Source organism: Rhamphochromis longiceps, linkage group LG9 (assembly GCF_057381845.1).
Source record: "Rhamphochromis longiceps isolate RC_006_pf linkage group LG9, R_longiceps_female_GT1.1, whole genome shotgun sequence".
Classification (NCBI taxonomy): Eukaryota; Metazoa; Chordata; class Actinopteri; order Cichliformes; family Cichlidae; genus Rhamphochromis; species Rhamphochromis longiceps.
Genome location: NC_140565.1, coordinates 25,069,660 through 25,094,671, shown reverse-complemented (window position 1 = coordinate 25,094,671; position 25,012 = coordinate 25,069,660). Strand labels below are relative to the sequence as shown.

Sequence of the window (25,012 nt, the reverse complement as noted above, 5' to 3'; positions counted from 1 at the left end):
AATACACCCATATCCGAGCATCAGTTAAACTCTGAAAATGTTTGAAATGAAACGAGCATTTGCTGGTTTTTTTTGCATCCAAACTCTAACCTAATCTAACCCCAACAGATGACATTTTTGTCAATCATCAGACAAAAGGCTCATCTGAACGAGTATTCGGCTGTCACTTGATGCACTGCTTGCATTTCATCTATGAGAAAACATGCCTTTTATGTTGGAGAAATGCTCCGACTGTGTATGGTAATATTTAATCAAGTCCAATTTGACTCGTTATTCAAATGCAATCAGTGTTGACTGGAAATACGAAAAAGGGGGTTTGAAAAGGTAAAAGGCGGAAACGGCGCAACCATTCTCTGCGCACATACAATGAGCCACGGGTAGAGATTAAAACATGACTTTTGTTGTCTTTTCACATGGAGATGTCACAAACAAGACAGAGAAAAACAGGGGGAGATGGAAGGAGGGGGAGAAAAAAAAAGCGCTGAGGGGATGTCGTGCTTTGTGCGTGAACTGACACAATGACTTTGTGACTCAAGATTTGGAAATAAAACATTTTGAGTTATTTTATAAAGGCAAACAAAACCAGCTTAGGCAGCCCCGATAACCCCCCTCCATATTTACGTCCCCCACAATCCATCCATCTCCCAAATGTAAATGCTCCATCTCTCGTTTGACACATCCAGCGATTACAGAACACTCCATTCACATGGTAATCACAGTGTGTGTGTGTGTGTGTGTGCGCGTGTGTGTGTGTGGATGCTGCTCCAGTGGCAGCAGTGGTGTTCTGGCAAACACAGGCCACGTAAGGAGAGCAACGCTGCCTTAATAATGTCACTGTATGGAAAAGCCATCTTTTTTATGTGTTTCTGACGGGGGTCCTTCACATTGTTAAACACAGCGAGGAACACCGCATGGCACATCTGATTTTGCACAACTTTGCGCGTCCTAAATTTGACACCAGCTGACACTCCACGCAAGCAAGAGCGGCGAGCAAGAGGGAAAGCGTCTACTTGTGGTGAATTAGGTGAAGGGGTGGGTGGTGGTGTTTGGTGGTGGTGGGGGGGAATACAGCTGATGAGATGGGTCTGTGTCCCAACACTGCAAAATCTCATGGGAGTGGTATTTATTAATGCACAGCCCAAATGATAAATCAGCCAACCGGGGAAGACCGAGACAGAAACGTGCTGGCTCGTTGCGGGACTGTCCCTCTAATTTCCTCTTGATTTATGGACGGGATGGCTGGTTAGTTGCCCCGTCATTAATTCTCACAGCCAGAGAGGGTTCAGACGGGCAAGACTGACTGGCGGTGGAAATAAAACGTGGCTCCGAAGCTGTGCTTGAACCGTCTCGAACACACCTGAGGGCCACATGAGAGGGATTTTATGAATATAGACTTTTTAGTGTGATATAAACTTGATTTTAGAGATCCAAGGACGCTGATATAAACGAGTAATCTGGTCAAAATCTCTTTGTTTGTGAACAGCTGTTTGCTAAAACTACATTTTTACTTTATATTTTCTCCATCATTTCTCATAAATAAGCGGTATATTAATATTTAATACACAGTTTACAGTAAACAGTAATGTAGCTTTAGACAGCTAGAGTGTAAAGGACATTAAAAGGTTTAATAATTTTCACCGCGTCAGACATCATAACTTTTTCTAAGATGTATTTTATATTTAAAAAGCTGTTTTCATTGTTATTCATCTGTTTACACACACGTTTCCACTTAAAGGTGCCTATTGGAGAGTTATAGCAGTAATATAACAGTAAATATGTTTGTATGCTTACAGCTACCTTTTAATGTATTATTAATATTTATGAAATGTTTATACTGCTTATGAATTCCAAACAGGAAGTCTTAACGTGCTACCATATAATTAATAGCTACAATTAATCAGGTTACATAAAACAGCTCTGGTGTTAAAAATGCTAAAATGCTGCTAAAAGCAAGCCTGTTTATAAGAAAAACAGCCAGCTGTTAGTGGAGAATAGCAAGGAGATTAAAGTCAGCTAATAAAGACCACAAATAAAGACTTTATGGCAGTGTAGACTTTAGTTTTAGTAATCTATGAGAGCTATGGTGCTAATTAGGCAGTATGAGCATAGACAATAGCCCATTAGAGCACAAACAGGCAGGACAGGCCCATTGTTTCATTAGCAGAGCGCTCTCTGAAGGTAATTAAACTGATTTGAAATTGACTAAAATAGCTGCAGTGTCGTACTAGCCCAGATTATCAGCGAAAGCCTCTTGACAGACGCCGCTCTTTGTATGTGGTTTTTTTTTTTCTGAAATCCAACCAAAGCTTTAAAGTGTTAATATTTCAGGCGCAGGAACACACATTGTTGAAACATGATGAGTTATTACCAGCAATGATCACAGGCGATTTTTTTTAAAAGTGAGGAGCGCCGGATCTCTACTTAAATTTGGCCCTAATTGTTTTGTTTCAGTCTATTAATCTTAAAAAGTGACACAGAAGAAAGGATTTCTGCAGTGATGAATGGTGGGACATTCCAATTCCCACTTAATAGCAATTAATTTTCTGATACCCGCACAAGTTTGGCTAGTTTTAATTAGTTTGTTCTGAGGAATCGGGGGGAACTTCACCCCGGATTTCCATGAAAGCGGCGTCTGACTGACTAAATACATTCTCATCAAAGGGAACGGGGTGAGGCTGTCCGACCTTTCTAAGATTCAGTGTGCATTTAATTTCCTATTTACACTTTAAAATAACTCATTAGCATAAGTCCTCTGCACACAGACCTGAGCCGAACACATTAAGACAATAGCTCATTTAAATCATGTCAGAGGAAAAAGTTGCAGAAACCTCCTCGCCGTGGTTGATCTATATATAGTACAAGATAGGTGAATTATGAAAGTGCAGTTTTAAGGGTTGAATTCCCACTGGGGCCACTCATGCTTAAATGTGCAGGTATGTAGGGATGAATGTGGTAGGCGTCTATTCACTTACGTTGTAAATGTCCAGTTTTGGTGCCTAGTACAGTTGACATATAATTCCCAATAAACTCAGAGCCACTGTAAATCACAGAGGTTATACTCTTAATATCAATAAGGAGTCTTTGAACTTTTACTTTTATCTGCTGGTTTAGTGTTTTAATCGCTAAGAATGGAAACCGCCTCAGCACCATTGGTAACACCTGCTTTAAAATCCTGGTGGTCGGGCAGAGAGATTTAGATAAAGAACAATTATTAAAAACATTATTAACCACACTGATTATGTTCTGTCATCTGAGTTTAGTAAGCTGTTCCCACCAGTACCCCAGTGCAGAACAAATAGACACTTAAAATCCTTCATTTCCTCCGCTTTTAGATCACTTACCTCTAGATTAACCTTTAGATTTTTTAAATCATTTTTAATGTCTTTGTCAATCTGTCTGTTTATTTTATGTATTTTTTCATGTATTTTACTATTTATTGCAATTTTATCTCTTGACTTCATTCTTTGTTGATCTGTGCCTTCAAGTGCAACACTGTAGGTGACTAGAGTTTAGTGTGATTGTGTGAGTAGGTTGTGTGGATGAAGTACAAAGCTGCCCCTTTTGGGGGGAGTCTGAGTGATATTCAGTGGTGTAAAACCTTTCACTTTTTAACTATATTTAATCAGGGTTTTAACTTTGTGAACTGCAAAGCAGATAAAATGTGCTTAAGTGGATGAATAAAAGCCAAAAAAGAAAAAGCTGTCTATATTATTGACTACTTTTTATAATGAAAGTTCATGAAATCCAGTATTTCTTATGGACGCAAAACAACAAAAAAAAAGAGATCAAACAAGTTTTGGATGTATGTAATGGGGAATGTGTGTGAGGCAGTGTTTTAGTGTAATCCTAGAATTATTAGATATTTATTTGTTGTTTTATATATGAGACACCTCTGAGCGCACACTTACTGTCGATCGCCTGCAGATACTCCATGTGCAGGGCGCTGGCACTGCTAGCCCCAGCGGCGGATGCCACTGACGGTAGGAGGTCAGACGTGTAAGGGCTGCGGTGGCCCGCCAGCAGAGCCATCTGGTGGTAGTACTCAGCTGTGGTCAGACCTGTGTGAGGGGCTGGAGGAGAAGAAAACAAAGTAACCAAAACATAAACTGATCTGCACCCACGGAAGAAACACTTAAAAGAAAAAAAAAAAGGCTGGGTAGAGGCGGAAGAGGAAAAGAGAGAGATGCAAAAGGAAGGGGAAAAATTATTAGCGAGTTAGAAAAACATGACAGGCTGAGCACCTGCACTGCGTTTTAAGTCTGCATTCATTTACATTAGATGATAATCAGCTCAGCAGAACAGTAATGAGCACATTAGCAACACCATCAAGTTTAGCAAAACAGCTGCACAGGGAGCATCACCTGAAGTGGGGAGCCTCACTGGGGATTACCGGATGCTTGCTCAGAGATTACAGTGAGTGTGCATTAGTGTTTGATTGATGCATTCGTGTTGTGAACACCAGAACCGATCGCCTTACAATACAATGCAGTTTTTAAACAGCCTTCGCTCTTCGTGCCGATCACCCGGAGAAAGGGCATGAGCGTGTACATGAATATATATATTTACTGTATGTGTGTGTGGTAAGATTATGTGGGCTGGTGCATCCTTTGCCAAACACGGCGCTTGTGCTGTGCGCATGGGGGCTGCAGATGCAGATATGCAACCTGCTCCTCGACTCTGCACATTTAAACTCTGCAGGAAACAAAAGGCCTAAATCTGCCCAGATAGATCTGCGTGCTACAATGTCTCTCTTTTTCAAGTCATTCCCTTAGTTATAGAGTACTGTAAGTCCTTGAACCATAGCCTAAAAATAAACATCTGGTGGTGGGCTTCCGTATGCAAATATTCTAAGAAAGAGAGAGGAAAAGACTAACACTGTGGTTTTGGATGCAAATATGGAATCGGTTCAGACCACTGAGTGCTGCAGATCTTTTTTTCTCCCCCAATTGAAGAAATAAAGAGAAAATAAATAAAGAAACAGTGTATGAGGAGATTTCCTCTTAAGGCTGGCCTGTATGCCTGCAGAACACATCCATGATTGGTTAAATGAATGGCAGAAAAAAATTCTAAATTAATTCGATCTGGCTTTTATGTCTTCAGTGGAAGGGGGGAGTTTCTTAATTGTCTCCAGTGTTCCGCCTTAGCTTTGCTTTTGCATTCAACCATAATGTGTCCCATTCAGGAGCCGTGCGCAGAAAAGAGCTTTGCAGAATTTCTAAATCAGAAACGCTGGCATCCGAGTGCGATCCTCTAGGCAAAATGGGGGAGTGGGGGAAGGCTGTCGGTGTGGCACTCAATGTAGGGAAGGCAGAGACATGCCTCAGGACTCCGTGAGCCACCGGGTGCTCCAGCATAACAATAGGAACAGGGGCGAGCCTAACTCTGAACTCGGTCTCATATAGAAAAGAGAGAAATATTGAAGGCGGGAGGGGGGCACAAAAAAAGAGATGTGAAAGCAAATGTGTGGCAGCAAGAGGGTGGCACTAAATCCCACCCACTTTAAATCTCCATTAGATTCTGTTAATTAATTCATCATTATTCAAATGTACTTTTTGCTGGGAAAAAAAAAATCTTTGCATATTGAAGGAGGCTCCCTGTAAGCGCGGTGATATACTAACAACACAAAAGCTGATGGGTTAATTAATCACCGGATTGATTAAAGGAGTAATTAGGTGCCTCATTCACAATTCACAGCATTATGGAGTGAAAAGGGGATCATGTGGTAGGTTGGAGAAACTATTTTGATTTAAAGCAATCCGAGACCGGCGCACATTATTTTGCGGTAATGGAAAATTGGAGGGTAGAGAGTCGGAGCTTCGGTATATCGCTCTAGTGCACGAAAAGGAGCAAGGGGGGGAGGGGGGGGGGGGACTCTTGGTCGTTACTTAGTCACAGCTTTCAACAGACCTGGATGAGAAGAGGTCGAATGCACGGGTGCAGAGGAAATGTCCCAGCTATTTGCCATTTCAGAAATACACTTCAGTGCAAGGTTGTGGGCTAAAGTGGGTCTCTGCTGCTGCTGAAGTACCAAAAGGCTGATGGCTGAGAAGGTGAGGGCCATAAATGATTATTGGGACATTTGGAGCTCTATGAGGTGAATGTAGATGTTTGGCAAATAAGATCTTACATAAAAATAAAAGATATTGTTTTTTTAATTAAAATATGACCAAAATCATGATGAAAATAACTCAATATGTTTATTATTAATTTAAAAAGTTTTGTTCTTTCTCTAAGTTGCTAAGACTTATTTTATATATTTATAAAATAAGGTATAAAATAAATGAACTGCTACACATCAGATCAATTGACTTCCCAATTAAAATCCATATTAAGATGTAAAATTGCTCTCAGTAGGATGCGATACGAATCACCCCCCTTTACACCACCAAACTGTGAACTTGAGTCCGACCCTCCCTCCGTGTGCACGGTGTAACTGTACGTGACCCTGCCGCTCACTGATGCATCCTCCAGAGGTCTCCGACATGACTCACAGATCAAAAGGATTAGCCTCCCTCCAATCTGAGCCCCCACCCACACGGATGGCGCTACACTCATAATACTCCCATCTACCCGCTCCCCTCACTCAGATAGCATCTCGCCAACCCCTGGGTCTTAATAGAGATGGATCTGGTTGCCTCTCACCTGACCTCTTTTGATCTCGAACAGGAATTAAACGGATACACACAACCGAGATTCCCCCTAATAGCAATCGAACCTCCGTAATCAATTCCAGCCGTTATTTTTAAGGGTCTTCTGAGGCCTTATCACCCTCTGCTGGGGTTGTGTGCAGCTGAGTGTGTGAGTGTGCACGCGTCATGCGTTGTGTGTGCGTGTATCAGTTTATGTTTCATTTTACTCACCATCTGCAGGGCTGAGGCCCCGGGTGGCTGACAGAACGGAGATGGAGGGGCTGCTGTGGAGAGAGCGGATGTAGTCCATGTATGGGTTGATGTAGGGGTGTGGATGGTGGAAGGGCGACTCAGCCCCCACAGACGGGTTCCGCTGGGGCGAGATCCGGATGAGGGAGATGTCGGAGAAAGCTGGACTGCCCGCCAGAGCAGGAGGCCTGCAGAGAAGAAAATATTAAGATAACATGACACATATGATACAAGCTCAAATCACAGGTTTTCACTAAAGGCGTCACATAAAGGGGGGTGGTATCGTGCTTTTCTTTATTTTCTGGCATTTGAACGCTCTTAGAGGGGTTCCAGTGATACAATAAGGGATGAAGTAGTCGCTTAGTATGATGTAATAATGAGGAAATATCATTAAACTGTTGATCTTAGCCACAAATCTCTGGCCATCTGCACAGAAACCTGCACCCACCAACCTGCTTTAAAAAACATCTGTTTATGAGGGGCAGCCAATCAGATTAAAAGCTGACTTAAAATGAGAAGAACAAGGTTGAGATGAATACGGATTATTTGAAACTGTGACTCATGCAAAGCTACTCAAGAACCAAAGTATGGAGCTAGAAATTTCGGCATATTTTTTTTTTCTTTACAGGAAATTTTTTTTGAATAATAAAAAATATATGTGTAGAAAGGAATATTAAAAACACACTGTTTAACAAATGTTTATCATTTTTTTAATATATATTTATATATATTTGAAAAGTCACATATAAACTTGATATTACAAAACTGAATGAAAAAATAAAAATAAACTAAAGGAGGCTTTCTGTAAAGAATTGAGTTGAATTGAATTTATTTATTTTTATTATTTCTTATATTTTTGGGGCTATCCTGGTACGTATTACTTATTTTACTCTTTTTTGTGCACAATGCTTTGTGACCGTTTGTCTGTAAAAAGCATTTAATAAGTAAACAACTTATTTTTCTTTTGGTATTTTTAACCTGATCTAAAAAGTTCAGCAGAAATTAGTCAGCTGTTAATTTGATGGATATATGGAGCTGATATTAACAGCAAATGGGGGGGAAGTAAAAAGCCTTCTTTTTATGTATCTATAAATAAAAGTAATATTTTAAAAAAATATATTTATTTAAAAATTAAATTTAAAAATTAATAAAATTAAGAACATTTTTATTAAATGATGATTTCTTTAAAGTGGCCCTAATATCTCTTCAATCTTTGACTTATAAATGAACTTACTTCAATATTGCTGTCACAGACTCCCTCTATCTGACACCATTTAGAGACCAGTTAGCCCATTAAAGCCAACATGTGTACAAGAATAAGATCTTTTGATTCCACTATGTTGTCATTTTTGAGTAAATTAAACATAAATAAGTCAGTTTCGCCACAGTTGAACCAGGGACATCAGGCTTGTTTCAGCCTGAACATCCAGGGGCCTGTTCTTCGTACCGCGCTAAGTGAGTTAGCTGGATGAGATTGTTGACGATTTCGCGTGATCCTGGATCGTTCGGTTCCCCGAAGCCCATCCGGGACTTGCTGTCATAGCAACAGAGCCGTAAGCGTAAACCTGCTGGGGAGCAGGTTTACTTTATGTAAACAGGATTAGATCGCGGCCACGCAGGTATGTCCGCGTCATTCATACGAAAGCAACAGCGATATTCCACCACTGTTTCACCATAAATAAATAACATCAATGTAACTAAAGATAATGCAGCACTTGATCCTTTTATTGATTTCACACAGATACATACAGGTCATTCCCTAAAAAAGGGAAATGTACTATTAACATTCTATTACATGTATGTGATTATTACAGATGTAATTCATATTTCAGAGTAGTAATTGTAAATTACTTCGTGTAATCAAGATGAGAGACCACGGCTATAAAAGCGAAGGTGGATTTGGGAAGTCTGTCGCAGTCATATCCTGTCCGTTTACGCGAGCAACCCATTGCGGAAGGTGCAAGATTGATAAGGAGAGTCCTCAGAATTCAGCGTATATTGTGGGACAGACAGGATCCTTTAGCTCAGCGCGACAGTGTGCTCATAGAGAGATATCGATTTTCCCGTGAGGGTATTATTCACTTAACCAACTTGTTGACGAGGGGGTGCAGGACCACCACCTGTCTTTTTTTTTGCTCTGCCCTTTTCTTGGTTGCTGTTATGAACAAACAAACAGAGTATTTCAGGGTCTCTTTCCAAGAGACGAAAAGCAATATAAGTGATAAATATTACCATTCTGTAGAATATTCTTATATTTCACTTTTACTTGTTCCCATGTTCTAGTGGGTCCTGTTGTGGCTCTAATGTGAAAGGGGATATAATATAACATATTATAATATAATATAATGTAATATAATATTGGATAATATGGTGTGATATGATAAATCTACCCTACCGCCTACTGGTGTTGGCCAGAGGGGCCGATGGCGCAATATGGCAGCCTGGCTTCTGTCAGTCTGCCCCAGGGCAGCTGTGGCTACAACCATAGCTTGCCTCCACCAGTGTGTGAATGTGAGAGTGAATGAATAGTGGCATTGTAAAGCGCTTTGGGTGCCTTGAAAAGCGCTATATAAATCCACTCCATTATTATTGTTATTATTGAATTACTTACGAGTTTGATTTGTCAGCAACTTTCTGCCAGCCCTCTCTCCTTGCTTTTGCAGCCTTTGCAGTGTTCCCTTGCGTTTTAATTAAACTCTGAAACTCCTGAAATCCCTCACTCAAGAGTTCTTGCTCTGCTGCCGAAAAATACCGAGCGCGCTCCTTCGACATTTTCGCCGACCAATCAAAGGGTTGCCGATCAATGTTTCTACTATCGATGCGTAGCCCCTGTTGGGCCACCCAGTGATCTCACATTACTTCATCCAGCTATACTAATCGTCAACAACAGGTGTGTTCGGGGAACCGGAATAGCGAGCTCAGAGTTAGCGCGATGATTTGGTCTTGGATGTTTCATTTGATCTTGGATGTAGTAAGCGACGTACGAAGCACAGGGCCCAGATGTTAATTCGATTGGCAGACTGGCAGTGGCGAGACCAAACAAATAGACTGTGACACTATCTCTCTCCCTCCATCTGCAAAGCAGAGAGGAGAGTGCTGCATTCCAACTGCTCCCTACGCAGACATTTCCTCAGATCAAAGGCAGCTTTCACCACTGCGTCTTAATCAGAGGGAAACGTTAGACCGAGCTCACCGCTAGCCAGGGCCAGACAAGCAACGCTGCGCCGCAACGCTACATTGCTCAGATGGCTTCGAACTTGGCTTGGAGATGAAACCGTGTACAGAATTGCACATGACGGATACAATTTTGTACAAAATCCACTGGCAAGTCTCATACAAATTCTCATTCTTTAAATAGAAAATGTGAGCGCTATCAAGCTTCACTTTATCAGAAACCTTTACTATCAAATTTCTCCTTTCTGCGAGATGTGAAATAAAGTTGAGAACAATCAGGAAAACTTCTTAGCAGCAGAGTTTGAGATTAACTAATTTGTGCCCACTTCTTATAATTGGTTAGGAGCGCCTGGAAACTTCATAATGATGGCCTACACCACAAAGGCCTTCCCCTGAGGATGTGGAGAAAGCCCCATATCAGGCAGACATTAACGGGCTAAAAGATTAGACTGAATTAGCCCCTCTGCTTCTCTGGGGCTCCCCGATGGACTGGTCTACTGTGACATAAGACCCCAGGAGTAGGAAAGGATGAGCGAAAAGAGGGAGAGGAAAAAGTCTGGCCCAACGTTTGTTTCGCAGTGACCTTGAGCAAGGCCAGAGGGAGTGGAACAGCCCAATTACGACCTCTGCCCCATCCCCTGTTCCCCTCCTGGCCCCTTCGTCCCTCCACTTCACAGCCCCCCTAATGAAAGAGCTCAGGCCAGGGTCAATAATGAGCACTGAGGAGTGGAAACGACACACACACCCACTGAGGAGCAGACCCAGAAACACACAGTCACACGTGAACTTCTTCATCTTCAGAAGCCTTTCTGTAATTAGACCAAAAAGGGGCTATGGGGCAATTTTAAAGGCCTGCACTGCGGTCGACAGTGTGACAACATGTCTCGCGACGCTGAAGCAGGTGGACGGGAAAAAGACGCCGGCGCTCTCCGGAGGAAGAAGAGAAATCCTGAGCAAAACCTTTTCTGTTTGAAGTGCGCAAAGGTGGCGACTTTCAGGCTCATACCTGACATTGCAACACAAACGGTCGTGGAATTTTTCTCCACCTCCATATGATTGGTGTCTTTTTGCACGTCAGCTGGAAGAAATCTCCTCCTCGCCGAGAAAGCCATCGTGAGAGCAAACGGGCACTTCAAAACAGGTGTGCGAACGAAAGAACGTGCTCACGATAAGCAAGTCATGTGCCCCCACGCCACCATCATATGCCTCATTTGCAGAGATCACAACATAGCTGCAGGGTGATGTTTGCTTTCTTGTCACATGGCAGACCTTGAAGCTCGTACACGTACGCACTCGGGGGAAATATGTAGCACGGGGGAAACTGAAAAAACCTGCTCTGTCAGTCATTAAAGAAGAGAAACGGACATGCAAACACACATTTTTAACCATTACCTGCAAAAAAAGGCATTTGGTTAGCAGCAAAGTAAGCACAACTAATATCTCTGGAAGCATTTTTCACATTTTCTGTGTTGAAATAAAAACCCAGGAGGAAGAGCAGAGGAATTTCATGGCCTGTTTGAGGGAAGCCAGACATCCACTCTGCCATGACACTGATTAAACCTGTCATGTGTTGGCTGCGTCCCCGTACGCCGGCCTAAGCTAAATGCCTCTACCTTTACTTAGTTTTTTCCAATTAATTAAAAATAAGATCAGAGCAATCGCCTGCATGGCCGGAATACTGGTGGGAAAATCGTGACAAATGGAAGAGATGACTGTGAACAGTAGTCTCAGGGAGGGGAAGGAGGGAGTATGTGAACATATGACCTATGAATTTGGGAGGGAAGGGTGGACAGGGAAGAGTTAGGGCAGAGGGGGAGTTGGACAAGGAGGGAAGGGGGGGAAAAAAGACGTCTCAAGGGGTCCGCAGCCAGGTGTGAGGGGATTTAAGGAGGACAGCGGAGAGATTGATAGTTCGGAGGAGGTTCGGCGCGTCTTTAAAAGAAAATGCAAGCGAGTGGCTGATCCTCCGTGCTCAGCTGCTCTCTGTAGGGCCGTGATCATCTCAGCATCTGCCAGCATGCATTAATCAACATGACAAAAGGAAGCAGTCTGACAATGTGCAGCGTGTGTTTGCAGGAATGTTCGCCCTGTGTGTGCGCTAATGTGAGAGTAGGTGTGTGGGTGCGGAGAAGTAGCGTCTCGGATACACCTGATTTGAGATTTACATCAAAGTTGTCCTGCAGGGTTTTACATACTTCTTCTTAGAAGAGAAAAACTTCACTCTTCTGCGTCCTTCACAGGTTTAAATAAATTCCTATTAACCCTTAAAGAAGACGTCCTGCAAAACGGGCAAAAGGAAAGCCTGAGCTCCTGACATATGGAAGCTATTTCCTTTCACGTGGCCTTTCTTAAACCAGCCAGCTCCTCTTTAAGGCATCGCATGTTTACACGGGGCGGTCTGTGGATTTTAAACTGTCGTCTTATTTCACCCAATGAATATACACTTGCCAAGTGTAAATATGTCCCCAAAAGATTTTGAGTTTTTGTAGAGTGGGAGTGTCGAGACCTTGAATCTTTGTTTGGAACAAGATTATATCAACACTAATAATTTTTTTTTTTTTGGAGTGGGGAGAAAGCGACAGAAACATGCATTTGCGGTGAAGGCTGATGACTTCACTTAGGCACACAAGGTATCATTGTGGTGCAGCAGCCTGACCTGGTGGTATTGACATAGCGGTGTGCTAAAATAGGAACCGGGCTCTGTAAAATACTTTTAGCTCAAGCATGAAATCGTTGCGCATGAAAGAAAAAAAGATGAACATTTCTTCATGTGTTCTTTGGTGACCAGCACAGGAAATTGGCGAGTCCAAATCCAATAACCCAACAACTGTATTCATGGACCTTCAAATTTTCATCTGTGAGCTGCCAGTCTACTCCCACAGAGAGTCGCGAAAGAAAAAAAAAGGCACTGAAGCCAGCAGTCATGACCCTGCCGAATTGAGAGGAAGTCTTACTAAAACCAGTCTGTACACTGCAACGGTTCATGAGTGCTGGAAAATGTAGCTTTTCCATGACACAGGCCAACAATTACATTGATTCGATGTCACATTTACAGGGGAACTAATGAATATGAAATAGCATAGATGCATCTCATGTTCACACTTAACTACTGCCTGTAGCTGCAGCTATGAATAATAGTATACTGTAGCTAGCTGTAGCTCAGGAGGTAGTGCAGGTCACCCACTAATTGGTAGGTTTGTGGTGCTGATCCAATCTGTATGCAAAAGTGTCCTTGGGCACGATACTGAATCCCAAGTTGCTTCAAAGTGTGAAAGTGTGAATGTCTATAGATAGAAAGCACTTAACCATAGAAAAAGTGCTTGTATGTATGTGGGCAAAGTATCAAAGTGCTACATAAGAACCAGTCCATTTAGCATTTAGCTATTATTACATATACATTACATATTATTACATAGTCCGGTGTCATTAACTTGATAACAAGGTTTTTTCTTCTCTCTTTACACTCGTAAATGCAAATTATAAGCAGCCAAGTGCGTGGAAGAAGCTCAAGCTAAAGTTAGTGATGGCTAATGCTCTAGACTTGTAGACAATCAGTATTAGGGGCAACAAAGAACTGCAGTTCCCTATAAGAACACTTGGTGGGCTGGCTCCAAAAGTCAGTACATTCCCACACACTCACCTGCTAAAATGTCCACTTCTAGACATCTTCTAAACATTTTAGCTGTAGCCTAACTGTAGCCTTTTTAATGAGTATGCTAACTTTCATAGGGATGCTATGGTTAGCAGCTTCGCCTCACACAATAGAAGGCAACTGGTTCAAATCCCAGCTGACGCCATTCTGTGAGGATGTGAGGTAGATAAAGTGCTACATGAATGAGTATAATACATTTCTTTTTTTAAAGATAGGTGCTTTGTTTAATTATGTTAACAGTATCTGTAGCAGTTTAGTATGATAGTATGTAGTATGCTAATAGATAGCAGCTACCTTGGTCTGTGCTATTGCTAGCACTACACTGGCTCCAAAAACCCCTGACTGTGATTACTCTAAGCACCTGATTGATGGTAATATGGGAAAATATTGCTTTAATATGTTATAAGGATGGAACTTTATTCACCATATATCAAAACCTGAGCATGTTTCCTATCCATATGCTCCCCTACTGTCAAGGAGTGCTGCCGCAGTCAGTCTGAACAAGGCCTAACCCATCACAAAGGTCTCTGTGATTCTATTATTTTCTCTGTTTGACACAAAAACATTGCAGTACTGTGAACTGACAGTTTTTTGTTCTCTCTTTTTTTTTTTTGCTAACAATATTTAGTAGCAGATGGATGATTTAGTAACAGAACACTGCACAGGACTTCATATTAGTGAAAAATAAAGAAGCAGTTTACACACACGTGGCCACAAGGGGCTGAGTGAGGTGGGAACTGAGAGTTTTAGAGGGAATTGGGATCTGTCAGGTGTCAGTACCTCTCCTGACCGAGGCTGACAGCATCACATGCCCACCTCCCCCCCTCAAACCTCACCTCAATCTCACCACCTCATAGAAGCCGGCACTCCCACCCCCCTCACCCCACCCACTCTCAACCCTCTAACCCACCCAGCCACGGCACAGCACTGCCACCGCTCTGAAAGCCTAAATCAGAGAGGTGGAAGAGAGAGGCTCCTGACAGCGGAAACACAAGCACTTTAAAGCTCCAAACCCTTTCACTGAGATCAAAGGGCCATAGGAACTGAGCCAGCTGAGACCCAAGGAGAGAGGAGAGGGAGCTGAGACAAGGGGAGAGAGAGAAGACAGAAAGAGACTGAGAGACACAAACAGAGGAAAGAGAATTCAGGGGTTCCTTCATTAAGACTTCATTAAGACCTGCAGCTAACACACATTCCAGTGCAAACTGGACTCCCTCTTCCACAGCAATCCTTCATGGCCTTTGTGACAAACCATTTTTCTTGGGATGACGAACAGAATAATAAAAAGAATTTTCTCCACACTGCGCCAGTAAGAGTCGTGCAGTGTTTTGTCTTAACTTTATTCTATTGGTGCCTTTTAGGCAAATATCTGAGAAAAAAAGGGCTTTTTATGCAGTAAATTTTACTAACACCCCTTCAAAGAAATGTGTTCTCCACTTTTTTTGCTTTTGAAATGCTCATTATTATCTTAATTGCCCCATATTAAAGAGAAGGACCTGTACAGGTTGTATCCCACCTTTTCCTCTATGGTTGCAGTAATAGACTCCTTTAACCCCAATGACCATGAACAGGATAAGCAGTCAAGAAGATTAATTGCTGGAAATAACAGTCGTATGCAGTGTATGGATGCACCTAAGCTCCAGACTGGTCACCTCGTCAAATGTTGAAGTTTAGAAACTTCAAAAATCAAATGAGTGATTCATCAAATAAGGCTGAAAAACTCATTCTTTGGCCTTTACTGTCAGCACCATCTAATCTGAATTTCCTCGTTGCAGTCCAGCAGCAGTGTCTGCTTTAAGCTTTTCTTCTGGGCAATGCAGGCGGCAGAGCTAGCAGGGTATGGTGAGGTTGCCAGGCATTCGGGGTAAATATGTTCCCCGAACGCTGCGAGGGCTCTGCGTGACCCTCAGACATCAAAGGCCTGGGTGGGTCCGAGGGGTGGGAAGGATTTCTATTCATGGTCACATCAAGCAGGATTCCCTCTCTGCGGGATACCTCTGGGGGCGTGCCAGACATTCCCATACACTGCGTCGTCAGTTCACACATACTCTCTGTGCAGTTCAATTCCCAGCAGTCTCCTTCAATCCCCCCCAACTCCTACAAGTGTGCGTTACAGTCACATTCACACGCAAGCAGAAGATACACACTCGTTCTGCCAGAACGGCATATAGCTCATCTCTGTGAGCACGTATCACTCCACGCCGCTGGAGCGGTAAGACATGTTTATTAGCAGGAGTCAGAGAGTGTGACAGGGTTGAGTCATAACACACGGGTCCAGGTGTCAGCGGCTCTGGTTGAATCTGCCACCTCTGTGAACTCCAGAGGAGTCATGAACCTTAAAAGTTGAGTCACACGTGAAAAATGCTTCTTGTTCGAGATCAAGGCGAAACGCTCAGAAAGAAAGGGACTGGGCTTTATCGAGAAAAAACAAAAACACAAGATAGATTCAAATCTTCTCACCACTCGTGCTGGTTTCAAAATGTGACTGAAAACAGTCGTCGTTTTTGAAAAGTTTATATTTGGCTTTGCCACGCAGCAGGGTTGGTTTTTTTGTGTTTGCTTTGTGTTTTTTTATTTTGTTCACAGGCAGTTTTAAAGCCTTTTTTTTTTTCAACGAACTGCAATTAAACGTAATTTCAGCCATCGCGATAAGAACGTCTACCAAAACGAATCAACTAAGTATACGGCGAGAAAATGAAAACATGAAAGTGAAATTGCACAAAATGAGCCAGGCCTTTTTTCCTGTAATTTCAAGGGGGCTGGAATCAGGGAACAAACATGAGCTCAGGGGAAAAAAACAAGAAAAAAAAGAGGATTTTCTTGTTTCTTTTTGGTCGTCTCCCATGCTTGATTTTGCTCTTTTACAAGTAGAACACCTTCATCTCTGTGCGCAACCAATTACGTACTTGATTGCTGTTTTTTCCCCCTGCTTTTCTCTTTTTTTTCAAAGCGAGAGAGTGAGTACAGGTGGAATTAGCTCTCAGTCAGTGTTTTGAGTTCCTCTGGCATGCCTCGGGCAAGAGTGAAGACAGGAGGGGGACTCCTGGGTGTTAAAGTGTTAAACTTCTGAAAACATGGAGGAAACACATCTACCTTTCTTTTCCCTCTCAAGCCGTGTCTCGATGGCCCCGATGCCTTTACACAGAAACTCAGCTGACGCCTGCAGCTAAACAGGGTTCAGGGTTCCACACCCCATCGCCCTAGCTACCCGACGAGTCAGGTAATGAGCATGCGTGCCTGCGTGTACGGCCCACAGGTGAGGGGCGGTGTTGGAGAATGAGTGTGGCCCAGGGGCTGCGAGGAGCCTCGTGGATCCGTGAGACAGCTCCGCACGATCCCCTCGCAATTCGACACGTCACACTGGGCTGCCGAAATGAGCAGCCGCACGGATGGGCCTGAGCAAATCACAAACAATACACAGCGCTACAAGACAGCAGAGACACACTGCTGGAGATGGTTAATCCTTCAGACAGAGATCTGAGGTAGAACAACAGAAAAAAAAAAGGTGGGGGTCAGGAGGATGAGGAAGGGAGGGAAAGCCGAGACACAGAGGAAGAAGAGGAAGAAGCAGAGCGGGAGCATCAGGTAAGAGACAGAAATATGTGTTTCCTCCTTGGCACTAAAAATCTCCTTTTCAGAGCGAAATCCATCACGTTTTCCTAATACATACTTCATGCAGAGGAAGGGAGAGAAAAGAAAAGCCGGACAGAAGAAAGGCAAGCGCTGGTGGGAAAGTGAACAGACACAGCCTACTTTATTCTGCCCATTTCATCCATCTTGTTGGGCTAATAAAATGTCAAGTGGAGTTCCTTGATATTTAATCATGAAGGGGCCGAATGCGTGGCGGTGCCAAGCGCAGGCTCGATGAAGCTTTGGGAAGCTTAAACACAGACCTGAGGAAATTTTGGATAAACCCAAAGAGAGGGAGGACGTTTCACAAACCTCGCTACCCAAATGAAGCAAAACTGTTAAGAAATAGGAGATCCTAATAAGGGAAACTTTTTTTTACTTCCTTTGGCTCCAGGAACAAGTTTCCCAGCTTTACTCCATCCCCTTGAAAAAAAGTTAATTCCTAATTTAGTCAAATCGGTCAGAGAAATGATGAAAATGTGACAAAAAAAGAAGAAAAAAAACCTTGCTCTGTCTTATAAACACCCTGCAGCTGCGTGCATGACTCTGCATATTTGCGAGCAGCTCCCGCCGGACACTCGCCATGAAAACATAAATAAATAAATGAAAGAACTTCACAAGCTGACGCCCTCTCAAAGAAAAGAGAGGCACCATGGGAGACAGAAATAGCAACGGGCTTCTCTTTTGACCCGCGTTGCAAACTGCACTATTAGAGGAAACCATCCTATCGGGCTATCAGATGTAATGGACGCCACATCTGATAAGGGAGATAAGGAAGGGCTGAGAGAAAAGAAATCGCTTTATGTGATATGAATTAATTTTCACTGGTGAGGAAAGTGTAAAAGAAGCGATTTAAGAAGAAAAAAATGCGATTCAGAAGATAAACAAATAGAGAAAGGGAGGGGAGGAGGTCCAGAAGCTGTAATGAACTCATTTCCTCCCAGCATTAAAACTTTCATTGGTCTTTAGCACAATGACTAAAAGCATTCTTGTAACCGACATGTGGGAATGTTTTGCATTGTTGCGTTTGGGTTCCCTTCAATCATTTACCCAAGGCTCGACCAGGAGAGTCGGAGGCGAAGGAAAGAGGGAAGAAAGGAAAGGAGGGACTGAGAGAGGATGGAAAATGAGGAGAGTTGGCGAGGATTTATGACCCTGTTCCCTTGGTCTCGTTACTTGCTATAACTGGCCCCCAGAGTGGGATCGCAGGGTCTGGAGCTCAGAGCCCAGAGATCAGAGTAATGGAAATTCCACATTTCTACACTGCTACAGCGTGACGGCTTTAGGGCACAGGTTGATTCGAAAAAAGAAGAAGAAAAAAGAAAGAAAAAAGAAGCTGAAAACTGACTCTCAATTTTTTAAAATCTGGAAGCAGAATTGATTTTTCTGCATTAGGTAAGAAGCAGCCTTTCTGAAGCTCGGTGATTCCTCAAACGCAGCAAAGGTGCACTTAAGTGATGGCTTCTTCTGCCGGGAGGCTCTTTTAAACGCGACTTATATGTGCGGAGCAGACACCAGCCTGAGGTCGGGGAGGCGATGTGAGGCGGCACGCCATCTGTGCTGGGGTTGTATCTCGGGCCCCGCCAATGAGAGGAGGGTCTCGTAAAAGTGACACTCGGCCACACCCACCAAATAAGCCACTGCGTTTACTTCTCTACTCCGCATGCACCATAGCACGTCATGCAAAAAACTGATTTTTTTCAGAGATTACTCGATTAATCAGACGACTTACACAAAATTAATCAGCATGCTTTTTCTTTACGCAATTTCTTAACTATACTTCTTATTTTTCAAGCTAAAATACCATAAAGTGGAATTTTTGTTACAGTTGCATTCTGAATATTTGGTGTTTCATCATATCTAATGAATGCATTCCACAATAGTGACAGAGACTACTAAAATACAGTTAGCGCTGTTATTTGTATATAAATGCTTTAATAGACGCCTTATTTTGCAGACGATAAATTGTCAGACGTCTGAACAATGTGGTGCGGACAATGAAACCGGTTAGCGGCAAACACAACAAAGAGCAGGAGTTTAGTCTCAATATCATATTAAGGAGGACAATAAAAGTTGACGGATGGCGATCAAAATAACAACAAAAAATGGCAGCGGAATAAATGCTAAAATTATTTCCAAGCACGCGTCTATCTGCGTGTGCGAGCACGGCGGCACCAGCGCGCACACACGCGCGTCCAAACACACACACAGCTGTTGGCACCTGCCTGTTATCTCTTCTCCTCAGACCTGGTTTTTCATTGTGCTCCTTGGGAGAGCTACAAATTGAGATCTCAAACATGAAGAGGGGGCAAATGACTTGTGTACGGGAAATCAAATCCACTAATGTGTTACATGTGCAAATTCGCAGGCCCCTCGTATTAGAGATTCATGTATTCCTGCTTTATCAGAATGTACCTTTTTCAGAGCCGTTTTCAATGGAGCCTCAAATTAAATTCAACCAAACACAGAAGAGAATATAATTAATAGGGAATATTTGTCGAAAGGATAACCAGACAGGAACTGATTTGCATTAATAAAATGCTCGTGAAAGGGATCAGACTGGAAATGCTGTAAATTCTTTGACAATTCCCATTTGCCTGAAAGACGTATTAAACCAGTAATGAACTATTTAAAGAGGATTAAAAACATTTAAAAGAAATGCACGTGATATTTAATAACCAGGGAGACATACAAATATACACACAGCAGCAGTAGCAGCAGCCCTGGCAGCAGTGGCCCCAGCATAAGTAATCCTAGCCTGGTAAGTAGAGTTTTGGAACATGTCTTAACAGATCTCCACAAGTAATGACTAAACCCTAAAACCTTTACAGGCCTTGTCAAATATCTGCTGTGCCAAACTCGTTTTTTCCCCCCTCTTTTTTTTTTCTCTGTCAACCTGCTGGATCCATCATTCTCAAACTACACAGGTGCCTTCAAAATATCACGGTCCTGTGCACAGGGTGAAGGAGGGGATGGGAGGCAGGCTACACTGCCCATTTAGGGTTCTGAAACTAGTGTATTACCAAAAAAATAGATATACTGTAACTTCAATCTGCCCACATTTCTGCTTAGGCATTTATCTCCTTTCTCTCTAAATCCTGAAATTGCCTCAGAAAAAAAAGGGGAAAAAAGAGGGGGGTATTTTCCTCCTTTCTTGCACATTTTCAGAGTGGCGCGCAACTTTCTTTCTTCCCCTGCTCTTTTTTTTCTCCCCCTCCTGTGAAAATTGAAGAGGCTTTATGTCAAATACGGCTAAAGCCAGCCTCTCCATATCAAACAACGCAGCGCGAAAATTACTGTGGCGATGATAAGGCTGCCAGATAGAGTGGGAGAAAGAGAGCAAGGGGTGGAGTGGTGGGGGGGGGGGACTGAAAGGAAGTGACTCTACTCAATTATACTGCAAAATTGGTATGACTGAATATTTTTCATTCAGGTGACTGATAGTATCAGTGAAACTGCAATGCAGATAAATAAAGGAGCCTTCTGTCAAGAATAAACACCATTAATCATGAAGCCAGCTACTGCGTGACCGCCTGTCCCCCCGACTTACTCCACTGAGAAAGTATTAAAGAAGGGGTGGGGGGATTGTGTGCATGTGTGGGGGGTGGGGTGGGGGGGACTAAGGAAGGGGGCGGGCCGGTATTGGTGACTCCACCAGAAAGGGGTGACCTATGAAGTCACACAGAATGGGTTTTTTGGACAGTTAAGAGAGGAAGATGAAAAAGCAGCCTTCATCTTTCAGCCACTGCTTCCTGGTGACAGAAGCACATCTGGATGGAGATTATCAGATGTGATGGTGGAGCGGTCATTTACACCGGATGCAATTTATGGCTACCCTTCTCATTCTATGTTAGTCGAAAACAGATTCAAAAGTGAATAATCATAAAAAAATCTTTACATATATTATTTTTCTGTAGAAAATCTGGACTGTATTTTTAGAAAGTGGCTGAAAAGAACATTTTAATGATTAAACGAGGCCTCAAATCGCACTGTAAGTAACGCTCCGTTTCCACCAGCTTCTAGAAAAGATACGCCAGGTCCTTTTTTGTCTTTTTATTGTTGATTGTGTTATTGTTATGCTGCTTGTGTGCACATCTGTGTGTGTGTGTGTGTGTGTGTGTGTGTGTGTGTGTGTGTGTGTGTGTGTGTGTGTGTGTGTGTGTGTGTGTGTGTGTGCAACGTATTGCGATGCTCGCTCTCATCCCGTCTGGAAGGAGGTGTTGAGATAAGGCCGTGGTCTTTATGCAAAGCAACACTCGGCTCCTCCGTGAGCAGATTGGGCGCTCTGACAACAGTTTATGTAAATAACAAAAGGAACTCGGCGCACATCTTAAAGAAAACAACAAAAACCCATGCGGGCGCGCTCAGTGAGGAAAGCGGGGAGGAAGAAGTGCGTATGGGGCGATGCGTCCGAACTCTTGCGTTTTACTTCTGAGCTGATTGGATTTAGAGGGTAACAAGGTGACTCAGTCAAGTTGGTGCCATGTTTAAATGAAACAAAGCTTGAGAAGCAACAGCTCACGCAGCCCTGGAGCCAATTAATTCCTCCCTGCTTCATCGTTTCTGAGCTGAGGTTTTGTTGTGATGACAGAGATGTGCCACAACTCTCCCCCCACACCCTCCCCGGTCCTCCAGAATACCTTCTAGTCAGCCCTGCAGCTGAACAAACACTGGTCATGAATGAAATAACCACACAGGCCGGGAACATGGAAACACACCCGCAAAGCCCCCCACCTGTACCCTAACTCCACATATAGAGAAAAATAAACCGCTTTACTTTATTTATGAGACACATGAGTCCTTAAGGTCTGTTAATATCTTGAGAATAGAGAAAACTGACAGCATCTGAGCTAATTTTGCATTTTTTGGGGGGGTTGGACGTATACAGTGGGGAATATATATGCATGTTTTACTTTATAGGAAGGGAAAGCAATTTAAAGTAATAGTTACCACAAAGAAAACCTTTCATGAAAAAAATCTCTTTAGAGTGCTCGTTTACTTTTACAGCTTTATAGACTCTTTAATTGACTCCGCTGGCTTGACTAATTCTTTTTTAAATCCACATACGGTAAATGAGCGAAAGGTTGTGAGTCAATTGCTTATCCCCTAAGAATGTTTTGTCGTTTTAGTGGCCCCCCATTCACAGCACGAGGGCCCGGGACTCCAGAGTAAATTCTGATGCCGATAATTGACTTGTGACGAATACCTCTGTTTGTTCTGCACGGTCTCCGGGTGACCCAGAGCCGGCGTTGAGCTGCATGAGAGGGCTGTTTTGTTTTTCTGTATACCGCGGTCAGGCAATAAAGCTGGAATGAAAGGAGTGGTCTCTTCTGTTGGAGCTGGCCTCACCCCCACACCCCCCACCCCACCACCAAACTCCCATTAAGCCAAACCAGCACAAAGGGGACCAAAGCTCCCATGGAGAGCCTGCTCTTCACAGATCAATGTGTTTATTTAGGCAGGAAAGACTCTTTCTCTCTTTGCTAAGTCTGGAGTTAAGCTGGTTCCAGACCAGAGACACACACAGACACACAGAAAACTGGCCAAGTTTAAAGGAGGAAAAGACTCCAGCTGATCCCGGATCAGTGCAGGACAGTAAAGTTTAGGTTACTTCAGATAAAAAAGAAAGAAACCTGTTAAACGCTTCTTGTTGGTTGTTGGGATTAGCTTCAACTCAGACTGAGATTGTTGAAACTCTTGTTAAGTGCTGTTCTTGCACGTGAATATAAATTTCTCAGTAAAGAGAAATTGCCCCCCACCCCCCACCTCCTCTCCTGACCCCGAGGCGTTAATATTGAATGGCACATTGGTACCTTCCCCACAAGAATTCATAAACTAAACGATTAGCCTCTGTCTGTAATTGCACTCTCCCTTGCCTAATAGGGGCGGTGAGGTAAAGAGGCGAGAGAGAAAAAAACAAAGGACAGTTAATTTGTGATTTCCTCTGCTCATTTGAAGGCAAATTAAGTGTCAAACAGCTAATACAGAGCATATTTCATTTTATGAGCTTTTAATTTAATTCCACCGCCTCATATCACTGGAGCCCGTTAGCTGCGCTGCTAACGCCCGCTCCTCGTCTGAAAACGAGGGCCATAAATAAACACGTTTCAATTAGGCCCTTCACAGTAATAGGATATGATTCTGTTCATTTGCCACGTACGGATGGTGTATGTGTCATTGTGGCACAGAGGAAACAAGCTGCCGGGCGCTTGTGGTGTTTTTCTCCGGCCACGGATGCCCGGTGGTGGCTGGCTTGTGTGCATGGCGGGGGGAAGCCGGCTGGATTGATGGAACTGCCGCAGGGCCAACCCAACTGTAATTACAGGCCCTAATGAGAGGTTGCATGGGGAAGTACTGCAATAATAGTCCCTGTGTACTTAGGCATATCTTTGAGGGGGCTAATAACGATTAATTCTGCTCACCGAGGAGAACTTGTCTTAAAACAATTCAATATTTCTCCATAAGCCGCCTCCTGTCCTCCATTTCCCCCGAGCGACAGCTATACGTTGACTGCCTCACGTGGGCTGCCTACAAGCAGCATTACCGAGCAGAATGCATCGCTTAAATCCTGGCAGAGATTTACGCTTTTGCGGTAGTTTCACAGTCGTAAAGTTTAGTTGCTGAAACTTGCTCAAAACCTAAAATCTGGGAGTGTAATTAACTCCAATTTGCCATCAGGTGGTTGGACGCAGCTGTAATACCACAAGTGATGAGCGCATCTTCCCACCAAGGAATTCAGGGCTGCTTTTTTAATCAAGCAGGCAATATTGCTGCTTCCCTGTGCAAAAGAATCCAAAGTAGATGAGAACAATTTCTGCATGAAACCCACGTAGGGCCCGCAGATAATGCGCATGACAGTGAGCTCACAAGACTTTATTTAAATAAGGCTGGCCACTCAACAGCTGTTTTATAATCATGACAAATAGTTTCCCTCAGCGCAGCGTGTCATATTAAACAGCTCCACGTCTAATGGTTTGGATAAACAGGCCCTAAGTAGCGTGGCAGGAGCATGGCCGTGTCTCCAGTGACAGCAAACCAAGCGCGCAGATAACTCCCGTCCGGACAGAGTGACTGAAGACACCGTTGCTGCGTAACTTCTCCCCCTTAATTCAGTTCTTCAGCTCCGTGTTGTCCCTCTAACCCCCCCCCACCCCCGCCTGCTTCCTCATTTTTCTCCTCCTCCCTAACCTGCTGCTCCGCTTCGTACCAAAGCGCTCCTGACAGATAACAAGCCCGGCTGTTTGTTTGAGCTTATGTTGCCTGAGCGTGTTCGCCCCATTATCTGCGCATAAGCTAAATGCTAAATTATATTTGCCATTTTGTTTGCAGTGACACGAGGCATCAATCACCTCCCCTTGTTTTTTTTATTTCCTCGCCTCGACCCCCCCTTCCTCCTCTGAGCAGGAGACGAGGGGTTGAGAGGTGGGGTGGGCTGGAGACGGGGGTGGGGGGGGACATAAAAAATTCATTACGCTTAGTGGCACATCAGCAAGGGAGAGATATGACTCCTGAGGAGGAGAAAGGGGGGAGTTGATAATGATGAAGAATATCAAACATAATGCGGCCCAAGTAGCTGCCCCATCCAATTTGTCCTCGTCGCACGCTGATCGCTTCCTCCGTGTCGGCGGGTAGGAAACAAGCGCCACAAGGACGAGGACTCCTGCACTGTTTGGATGCA

General features: G+C 43.4%; 1 protein-coding gene across 1 annotated transcript in view; it reads right to left on the bottom strand.

Annotated features, from left to right (window-relative positions):
* gli3 (GLI family zinc finger 3) overlaps window positions 1–25,012 on the bottom strand; it is a 97,855-nt gene that overhangs the window by 19,803 nt on the left and 53,040 nt on the right. Inside the window, exons 5-6 of the mRNA XM_085419033.1 lie at window positions 6,861–7,066; window positions 3,909–4,070 (exon numbers count right to left, since the gene is read on the bottom strand). Coding sequence (XP_085275159.1) covers window positions 3,909–4,070; window positions 6,861–7,066 — 368 coding nt within the window. The remainder of the gene's footprint in view (window positions 1–3,908; window positions 4,071–6,860; window positions 7,067–25,012) is intronic.